At 16.7% G+C, this 12,611-nt stretch overlaps 1 protein-coding gene across 1 annotated transcript in view; it reads right to left on the bottom strand.

Annotated features, from left to right (window-relative positions):
• Positions 1-1,553: 1,553 nt before the first annotated feature.
• The window catches only part of LOC108004067 (afadin), a 48,495-nt gene continuing 37,437 nt past the window's right edge, over positions 1,554-12,611 (bottom strand). Inside the window, exon 28 of the mRNA XM_062073251.1 lies at positions 1,554-1,839. Within this exon, the coding sequence (XP_061929235.1) occupies positions 1,720-1,839 (120 nt within the window). The 3' untranslated portion in view covers positions 1,554-1,719. The remainder of the gene's footprint in view (positions 1,840-12,611) is intronic.

Genomic DNA, 12,611 nt, shown 5'->3' on the forward strand with positions numbered 1-12,611 from the left:
TTTGGTCAAAATTGGATAAATTGTTGGAATGCATATATGTTTACATATATGTTCATATTCATAATGAAATAGTATCATTATCAATATAATATACGTATTCTATATATGATATAATAACAGTTCGATATCGGTATTCAGTATGAAATAGTTAGTATCATTATCAATATAATACACACATTCTTTATATGGTATAATAATAGTTCAGTATCAGATGCATCAATTTTATCTGATCCATGTAATGATTTTAAAAAAAAATAAATCTCAATTTTCAGTCTTAATTTCTATTGTTGTCGATTGCTACTGTTGTTATTGATATTATTGCCATTGTTATTATTATTTTGGTTACTATTACTGGTGTTGATGATGCTATTATTGCTGTTATTGTAATAGTTGCTATTCAGTGCGGGATTTCCAATATTATCTATTTCACGCTGCGCACGTGAAATTTTCACTTTATCCCGTGGAGTTCCATCTTCACCGGTTTCCATTGCAAACATTTTCATTTTTTCTTTAAAACTGAGTTTTTCAGGTACTTGCCCAACTTGAGAACTTTGTTGCTGTTTCTGTTTTTCCGCGAGTCTTTTTTGTCTGGGATCTCTAAAAAAAAGAAATAATTGAATAAAAAATTGTTCATTTAGGATTATATTATATATCTATTTGTTATTTTATCTATTATATTAATATTTTAGAAAATATAACTTAAAAAAAATTAAAGAATTGCATTTTTTGAATTATAAGCATATTTTATTTTCTATTATTTGAATTTGGATTCACAAATTAAAATGTTGCATTATGGAAAAGATAAAATAAAATATCAAAGATTTAATCTAAAATTTGTATAAAAATTAATAATATCTATATTTTAATTAACAATTTATAAAAATTTAATCTTTTATAAATTAACATGATTCTGTCTTCTGTTTTAACTAGAGCTTAACTAGAACTTATTCTGCAGCAAGGAATTATTTCTATATAAATTATTATAAATCTTTTTTAAAATTGCACAAACAATTATATGTATTTGATATTATTATATTTACAATAATAATTATGCAAAATAAATATAAAATAAAAAATTATAAGCATATCATATAATATCATATAATTTTGATTTTTCAAATTATATAATTTTTATATTTATAAGTTCTATTCATATAAAATAAAAAAAATAATAAATAGAATACATTTTATTACAATATCAAAAATCAAAATAATTAACTGATTAATTTATTTGTATTTTATATAATTATTTATCTTCATAATAAGTTTATAATTATTACTTATATTCATAAATTTTTATAAAAACTCAACAACATTTTGCAATAATAATAAAATTTTTATTTTTTTAGACAAATAAATTTCTAAAAAGTTTTTTTAATATAGCTGAATTCAATATTTGAAAACAAATATATAATTTTTATATTTGAATCATTTTTATGAAATTCATTAAAAATTTTTTTATATGCTATAAATATTTTTAAATCACAAATAGAAGTTGCTTTTCAATTCTTTGGTATAAATATTAACATGTAAAAAAAACTGGATTCCAAATATTTTTTCGAGAATTACATACATAAATTTTATTAAAATCGGCAATTTACACTTGGAAATGATTTCTTATAAGAATTTATGAAAATAAAAAAATTGTATTTTCTAAAGAATTGTAATAACTTTCTGAATATAAAAAAATATTAAAATAATAAATAATAAAATATAATGTTACTTGTACACTTCTTGAGCACCTATAACGCCAGGTGTGCTACCAGTAATCGAAGTTCCACCAGATCCTTCGGGTGTTTTTGGAGATGCCAATAAAATTTCTGCATCATTTATGAAATTCTAAAAAGAAATATATTTTATATAATTTTTATTTTTAATTATATACATAACATAAATTTTTAAAAAAAAACTATAATAGAAATGATCGAAATTGTAAAAGTAATGATCGTTGAATTCTAGTATATAATAGCTCGGATTGTAAAATTCAGTGATATTTTTGTAAATTTTATATAAAAAGCAAATTTTTTTCTTATATTGATATTTTATTTTATTGAATATAATAAATTAATTCTTTAATGTCTTAATAAATAATAAATCCTTAAATATAATAATTTATTTTTATATCCATTAATTTAAAAATTGAGAATATAAATAAAATAAAAATTTAAATGAAAAAAAATATTTATAGTCAATTTTAAAATAAATGTTTTATTTGTTAAAACTGTTTTATTTCTTCAAGATTATTGATGATAAAAGAAATGGATTCTTAAATATTTTCAATCCATTTCTTTTCTTTAAATAAAGAGTCTTTCTTTGTGATATAAAATCATTTTTTATTTTAATTAAATTTCATTATTATTTAAATATTATAAATTTTTTTAAAATAAATTTAAAAAATAGTAAATAAAACATAAATTCTTTAAATTATCTATACTTGACAAGAGATATTTATTGAATCCTTAAAATTCTTTTTATATTTTATATTTTAACAAAATAATATAATGTTTTTATTATGATTTTATATAATATATATATATATATATATATATATATATATAATATATATATATATATATATATATATTATATATATATATAAATATGCATAAAAAATTATTTTTTTCTTTACTATAATCTTGTAATATTGAAATATTTTAAAGAAAGAATTGAATCTATCAAAAATATATTTTTTAAAAGTTATTTATTATATGCAAAATTATCTTTTTATGTATCAAATGATAGAAAAAATTTCAATATCAAAATTAAATAATTTTTGTTTATAAGTGAAATCGTATATTTTTTTTTTATAATACGATGATAAATTTAATGATCTGCCATATGAGATCTTTTATTGTTATAAAACTTTATCGTATTACGGAAAAAAAATATACAATTTCATTTCATATTTTACATTTTATTATAAAAATGAATTTGACTTTGGAATCTTTTTCACTATTTGATATATAAAAATATAATTTGTATTATATGATTCTTTTTCATATCAATTAAATTTCATATAAATATATATTTTTTTTAATAAATTCAATTCTTAATTATGAGATATTTCATTATTGCAAAATAAGAAAAAATAACTGTATCTTTGAATTATTATTCTTTAGGTTAAGATCACGTGAGTGACAAAAAAAATAGATTTTAAGCTAGATCCTGCTATTTTAGAACATCAAAAACTTAAATTAAGATAAATTAAGTTAAATTCATATAATATGTTTAAAATGGTGATTCTACACTTCTAAAATATTTAGTTATATTTTTTATATTATTCTGTATATTGAACAGCATTGAGTTACGAATTTAATAATATTTGATATTTATTTTCAAGTTTTTTTTATTGTTAGTACAATATAAATATATATATATATATACATATCTATATATATATATATATATATATATATATATATATATAGACTAAGAAGTTTATTATTTTGAACAGCTAAAATTTTAAGTTAGAATAACTTTATTTTAATTACTTTGTAATATCTTGCATTTTAAATTTTAGATTTTTTTCTTTTGTCATAATTTTTTAATTATGCAGAATAATGAAAAATATTTTAAAGATACATTATTCAATTTTATAAAAGTTATTTTTTAAAAATTATATATATGAAATAAATAAATGAAATAAATACAAATTAGTTATGGTATTCTATTAAAAAAAAATAAGAATTGTCCTCCTATCTAAAGAATACTTTTTTATGAAAAATAAAATAATATTTTAAAATTTTATATATATTTAATGGAATTGAGATTAGAGATGTTTTTCTTTATTCAATGCAGCATTTATATAAATTTAGTTGAAATTGAATATTGTTCTTACTATTGTAGAATAATGAATGAACACTCATCATACTGAAACTACATACTCTACATAATATTACTAAGTAAGTAAAAAGAGTAGAGAAAATTAAAAAGAAATCAACATATTTTATCTTGTAAACATCATTTGTATAAATTATTTGATTTAATTATTACATAAATATTATATAAATGTATGAGTATTATTTTGAACACATGTATTTTCAGAATGTCTAAGTATAATAAATTTCTCAAATTGAATGATCAAAATAATTTATCATAATTTATTATTTTATTTTCTGTATCAAAAATATGAATATCAAATTTTATTAAATTTAAATATTATTTAAAAATTAAATATTTTATAATTTAAACAATTGAAATTAGATGCGAGATAGAAAAAGAATAAAATCATTCTGTCTTTATTATCCTCTGTTATTGCATTTTGTTCTTATCTTGTTCAATTTAATATAAACTTAAATTGCTTATAATTTAATAAATTAAGTTTAATCAATTTTTATATTAATTTTTATGTTTATCTTGACCTCTAGAACCGATTTTTCAAAAATTTTCATAAATATATTAATATTTTATATAAATAGGAATTAATTGTTGAAAAGCATAAGTCTTTATTTTAATAAGATAGGGATAATGTAAGATTGGTCTTTCGAAACATTTTTTTTCTTCGTTTCTTATATTAGGCGAATGCTCAGTAGCTTATAGATATTATATCAAATATCAAGTTTCAAATTTTAAGTTTCGTTTTTAATTTCTTTTTTTTATTATTTTTATTATTTAATGTTAGTCAAATTATATAATAAGTAAAAAAAGCAATAGTGAGATAATTCAAGTGAAAATAAAGCGAAAAAACGGAATTGTAAGTATAGTAGCAAAGACGAAAAGACTGAAATAAAAAGAAATACTGTCTTTAAACTTATTATGTGATAGCTTATATTATTTTACATAATGAATTATGTATTTATAATATAATATTTATAATAAACTATGTTTAGAAGAATAAAAAAATATAAATAGTAAAAATTTGTTTATAATGGATTTTGTCCAATAAAAAAAATTTAAGAAATAAAAATTTTTGTTTCAATTTACGAAATAAATTCAATCTGCATGATAAATGTAATAATATATATTTCATTTAAATTTCATTTGTTATATACATTTATCATATTATATACATGTATTATACATTTGATGCACATTATAAATTCACATTTCAATTTTGAATTAAGTTTTAGAAATCTATAATAAGAAAAATTAATAAAATATTAAAAAAAACTATTTCTTCTCCAATTTTGATGATTTTGATGATTTTGAAACATATTATAAGAAATCAATATTTTGGACAACTCTTTTTTACATATAATGATATAACAATCAGTCTTAGTTTTCAAAATATTTGCAAAAAAAAATTATTATTATTATTCATCTATATATATTTATGATATCTATACATATATATTATATATATACATATATATCTATATATACATATATACATTTATATAACATGTGCTATATAAGTATAAAATTGCTATTTATCTTCCATTTATATAGTCATACTGACAGTAAATAATATTAATATAAAAGATAGATAGAACTAATATTAATATAAAATATATTGTCTTGAAATCTCAATTCATACTGAAGATTGAATATTGCGCGAAAATCATTGTATTTATCTATTTATAAAAAATTTGAATATTAGATTCTTCAAAAAAATAAAATAGAACAATATTGCACCTAAAATTATAATGATCGATGTTACATCAATAAATATTAAACCTGATATTATCATCATAATTTCAATTATTTAAGAGTTGTTTTATATTTTATTTTCATATTGCAGATTCGAATAATTGTTAGATAAATAAATGAATCATAAAATCGTATTTTAAATGTTTATAACTTGCTTACTGACAGACCAAAAAAAAGTTGACGATCAAACTAGATTAAATTTTATAATAGAACATAACGATTCGAAAATTATTAAGAAATGTATAAATTAATGTATAAATTTGTTTTGGACAAAATTTATTTATTCTATATGAAAATTATTTGAATTTATTCGATTTAATATATTTTGATTGTGGCAATCAATGTATTATTTATATTTGTGTTTCATCACTGTACATAATAATATTAAAATGCAATTTATATATTTTTTTTAAATTTAATAGTATTTAATGATCTTTGATATTTGAGCAAAAGTCATTAAAGTCATTAAGCAAAAGTAGATTATCTGCTTAATTGATATTATTTACTATTATTCAAATACCACTATAATAAAAAAAAATACAAAAATACACATTAGCAATAAGATTAAAAATTATTCAAAAATATTATTATTTAACAGAATAATTCAAAAGAAACATATAAAAATTCAATATTAATATATCTATAAACATAAACACATATAAAAAATAATAATATTGAAAACATGTAATATCGCAAATAAAAAATTGGAATAAAAAAGCTACTTTTTTTCCGATTTTGATGATTTTTAAATATGTTATAGGATGAGATTTTGAATAATTTGTTTCTATAATATATATATTATGTTCTGTTATATTCTGCTTATATTTTATATATTATACTATTGTAGAATTTTATCATACATACATATAGACAACGATTGATTTTAATTTTCAAGATATTTATAAAAAAATTGTTATTATTATATAGAATTTCAATATATATGTATATATTTATAATAGCATATCCGTAAATATTCTTCTGCCATCTATCTTTTATTAAATATTATTAAATTATTGCATTGTTATTAAATTATTATATATAATTAATATAATATTGCTACAACAAAACAATATACATATATATATATATATATATATATATATATATAATATATATAATATATATAATGAATAAATAGATCAAAAAGTTATTTTCTCAAATATATATCATATCAAATGAATTGTGATAAGTTTAAAATATCTTGACTTTCACGCCATACCAACCTTGAATATTCTGCAAAATTCATGTGTGAGTGTTGTTATTCGTTACAATATATATTTATATAGAACATATATGTTTATTTATATACAACTTCGGATCTACGGATTACAAATATAAAATATAAAATAATAATCTTGAAGCGATCAAAATCATCGAAGTTATAATAATAGCGATATTAATTTCATAAATAGTATCTATTAATTTATTGTAGATTTGAAGGATTCGTGGAATGCTCAAAGTCTCTAGATAGATAATTTTTAAATTTGATTTTAGCTCATTATATATTTTGAATGTTAAAAAAAAAAATATTGCTGTATGTTTATAATCATAATGTATTTATAAATAATTAATAAATGACAGTTAAATGCTAATTTTCATAAATGTAAATGTATTCTATGCGTGAAATTCTATGTAATATGTAATAGATTATTACTATGTAATAATAATAATCTTTTTTTCTGAATACTTCAAAAATTATAATTATGCTTAAGAAATAGCTGTTCAGAATGTCTATAACATATTTAAAAATCATTTAAATCGAAGAGAAGATAGTTGTTTGTAATTTTAATGTTCGAAAATTCCACCTATATGAAATTATATTAAATTAGATTGAATTTAAATTAATATTTATTATTCAAGGAATATTTGATATATATACATAAAATAATAACAGTACGTTGAAAAGAGAAAGAAAAAACTAACAAATATACAGGCATTTCACGACAAAAAAAATAAAAAATTTCAGAAACTTTTTTTAGACTTTAGAACATTAAATAAAATAATTAAAATAAATAAATAATAAATATCATTCAATTTAAAAAATAATCAAAATATATTTAAATATAATAAAATATATTTAAAAATATACACACAATAATGATGGAATAAAAGAAAGAGATATGAATAATAAAGTCATTATATGATAAATATTGCAATATTATTCAAACGATATGCAATTAAACAATTCATAACAAAATTTTTTAAATACAATGATAAAATCCATCACAATTTTATGATTTGATTGGATATAGTTTTTTTGCAATAATACTAATAACTAATAATTATGAATAATAATTAATACAATTATATAGTATTTATATAATAATGTAAATTAATATTTTGGTAAGAAAAATTTTAAATTTATTAAGAAAATTTACAAGAAAAATTAAAGATTTAAAAATTTTTTTGTTGCTCTTCTAGAAAAATTTTACGAAAATCGATAAATTTATATCATTCTTAATACAAATTTTTTAATTTTCTATAAATAAAAAAATGAGATAATTGCTTCAGAAAAAAAATTCACAATAATACAAAAAAAAACAAAATATTATAGTTAAACAAAAAAAATTAAGAAAATTATATGTAACAATATATAACATAATAATATTATATATAAAATATGAATTAGAAAGTTCAAAAACTTTTCAAGAATTTATATCAAGACATAACTGAATTTATGATGCAATTCAAAACTGTTTCTATAAATATAATGTTATTAAAAATATTTTTTCTAATTTATAATATACATTTTTATAAACCGATTTCAAAATAATTTTCAAAATTTTTTTCGATTATTTTCTTTCATTTTTTCACATAGCTGTTGTATCACGATAATGTATATAGTTGTTAATTTAAAAATTCTTAATATAAAATTCGTTATTTGTGCAATTGTCTATTCTTTAAATTTATTATTAGCTAACTTCTTTTTCCATTTTTTTCAAATATTGAAGTGAAATATTTTAAAATTTCAAATAATCGTTAAATTAAAAAAAGCTTTGAAAACGATTTGCAAAATTGTATATAAAATGTGGATTCAAATAAATTAACTGATAAATTAATTAAAAAAAATTTAAAAAAAAAATTCAACAAACAAAATTTTAAATTAAATTCGTTTTCAAGGAGATTTATTGTAAATTTCATTACATTTTGAAATAAACAATTTATGATAAAAATTTTCAAACTGTTTGATTATATCTCATATTTTATATATATATCACATAATAATAAAGAAAAATTTGTGTAGAAAATATCATCAAAAAAAAAAAAAATAATAGAATATATAATAAGAGATTACAAATTGATAAGATTAAAAATATTATTGGCGAAACAAATTACATTTAGTATAAATGTATATAGACATCATATAATAAAAATGATATATTACATTACTACATTAACTATATAATATCAATTAATAAAAAAATATATATATGATACTATAAATATAAAATTTTTTGCAATTATTAAAGCAAATACATGATGTAAAAAATGAATCAATACATCATAGATTATTATTTCACAATAAATAAATCGAAAATAAATAAAATAAAATATCGATTTCAAATATTTTTCTTAAAAAAATATTCATGTGACATGTATTACAGAATAAAGAATAATAGATCACAAAAGAATTATAATTTTCTTCATATAAAATTTAAAATATCAAAAAAAAAATAAAAAATAAAAACATTATACATACAGACAAATACAATATCAAATATAAAGACAAGTACAATTCAAATCCATCATCATGCATTGTTATATCACACATGTCTGATGGCACAATTTTAACACTTGTTAATTCTTTTAATCATACTATCTAGCTCAATGCCAAAAAATTAAATCTTTATCATTGACATCACAAGCAAATAAAAACATAAATCCCGAAACAAGAAAATAAATGAAGTAAATTACTGAAATGTGGAACAATAAAAAAAAAATCTAAAAGAAAGATTAAAATTTTTCAACTTTGATATAATACACACATAACAATAAAATATATTAATAATTTTATGACAAGCAATCACATCCATACTATAGAAAAGTTATGTGCAATATATAATAAACAAAATCTTATGTAAATGAAAAACAATAAATTCAGAATTCTAAAATAAAAATATAAGAAAACATAATGCATAATAACAATAATTTGATTGATTGAAAAGGAAAATAAAAATACATATAATATTGCTATATAAAAGCATACACCAAAAATTCTATTATATTCTATACAAATTGAAACAAAAATCAATTATTTATAATATAAAAATAAAAAGATATAAGGAAGCAAAAGAAAGAAGAAAAAAAAATTATATATTCTGAAACAATGAAAAAAAATTCTATAAAAATATCATGCAACAAAGAAAATAAACATATAAGAATAAAATAATGATTTCCTAATAATATAAATGGAATAACTTAGCTATATGCAATAATGAAAATAAAAAAAAAAAATATAAAACATTATAATCAAACATTATAATTAAAACAGAATTTTAGAAAATAATCTCATAAATATATAAAGACTAAGCATTAATAATATATAAAATATAACTATTTAAATACACACTACTCATATAATAAATGATCTCATTAACAGAAAAATAGTAATATAATAAAAAAAAATATGACATATGAAATCGAAAAATCAAAATACCTAAAATACTTTCAAATCATTGTTCTATTACTTGTCTATAAATAATATATAAAAATATAATCTCGTAACATATCTCATAATTATCAATGATGCACATATATATACACATATATATATACAAGATAATGATAAAGAAATAAAAAGCTATTAAAAAAAAAAAAAGAATTAAGAATGTAAAGAACAATATATGAAATAAATAATAAAAAAAATATCTATATTATTATACATGTAACTCTAATTATAACTCCAAAAATATAAATATAACTACAAAAAAAAGTTTTTGATTCTGTTTCATATAACTAATTAAAACAAATATCAAAAATATTATAATTATAAATATCAAAAATATTATAATTATAAGTTTCAAATATGATTATAAAATTCCTCAATTAAATTATAATTATAATTATATCTTATATAATGAAGAGATGGAGAATAATCAATATAACTTAAAACGAAAAATATGGATCCAAATATCAACAAAAATAAAATTAAAATATGAAAAGACATCTCCCAAAATGATTCATTGATATGCTTAAATTCAGTTTCAAAATTTCTTAATAAAAAAAATATAATTTTTATATACAAAATAGAGAAAAATATGATATATAATAAATTATATTAATTTATACTAAATTTTAAAACTTAATACTTACACAAATAAAATAGTTAATTAAAAATAATAGTATTAGTAAAATATCTTATTGGATTTTGAAATAAAAAAATTAAAATATTAAAAATTGAAAGGAAAAATAAACTCAAAGTAAAATAATAGAAAATATAAATAGCAAATTCATAGATAAATAATAAATAATAAATAATATACAAATATTTAAAATTTCAATAAAATAACAAATATAACATAACAATGAACATAATTAAAACAAAAATATGAAATGTAAATATCATTTATATTACAAGCAAAATTCAATTCCAAAGATATCAATACCTATATAATTCTATATCTAATATACATTTAAAATTATTAAATGAATAATTATAAATATTGAAAATATAAATTTATAAAATAAATTAAACCATATATAATATATAGGAAATGCAATATTTCAAGACATATAAATCTTTATAGATAATAAGGAAAAAAAATTAATAAACATCAATGAATTATATGCAAAATAATCTATAAAATTATTTTTATAATAAACATAATAGTTAACTACATATTATAATTGTAAAATATATATCATTGATCAATATAATAATATAACAACAACAATAAAAATTATATAGAACAGAAAATCATATACTGGATCTTTATAATTTCTATGCAGACAACATTACTATATATAAAATGTATATAACATTACTATATATAAAATGTATTAATTATACATAGAATAAAAAATATATATATATATAGGGTTCATTAAAAAATAACTATATCCCAAAATAAAAAATTTAAAATTATATAAAAATGTCATTAAATTTTTTAATAAAGAGCTGCACAATGAAACTAGCATTAAAAATTTTTTAAATTGATTTCATGCATTATTAATTATATGTTGTAAGTTACATAAAATATTAATAAACTATTTTCATTAAAAGTATCACATATTAATATTATTTAATTAAACAATTCAAAAGCATTATTTTAATTAATAATAAAATATGAAAGATGCTTATTAGAATCTAAATATCTCTCTCTTCATTTTTTGTTTAATGAAGTAATTTATTAACTTTCTATATTTCTATATTTATGGTATATTCTATTATGAAATCAAATAACTTATTAAAAATATTTTTTTTTATTTTAAATAATAATTATGAAATTTGCAAGATTTTTTTCATTAAATACTTTCATATTTATGGTTATTTGTACAAATAATATCTTATAAAAATACATTATTGCAATATTATATGAAATATATATCAATATCATTCAAGCCTGCATATAACGTATACTTTCATCTTTATATTCTTTTTTCATTCCATATTCTTTTAACAAAATTGACAGATCTTGATAATAATATTAATATATGTATATAAATAAATAGGTAATATTTTTAATATTTAATCAAATAACTTTCAAAGTAAATGTTTTTTTTAATACTTTCATTTTTTTTCTAGATTGAATCATATATTTTTTTTAGCTATAATAATTTTTAATTATACACAATAGAAAAGAAATGTTTTAAATAAATATTATTAAGTTTGATAATAGTTATGTAAATATTAAATGATTAATATGCCATTTTGTTTAAAAGAAAAAAGAGCTTTAATTCTAAGAGCAATGAGAATCTCTAAAAAATTTCTTATATATTATATTCATCTAAATAATTGATTCTTTAAAATATTTAATTTAATATTAAATAATAATTAAATAATAAAAAAAATCGTAATATCT

This window comes from Apis cerana, linkage group LG3 (assembly GCF_029169275.1).
Source record: "Apis cerana isolate GH-2021 linkage group LG3, AcerK_1.0, whole genome shotgun sequence".
NCBI lineage: Eukaryota > Metazoa > Arthropoda > Insecta > Hymenoptera > Apidae > Apis > Apis cerana.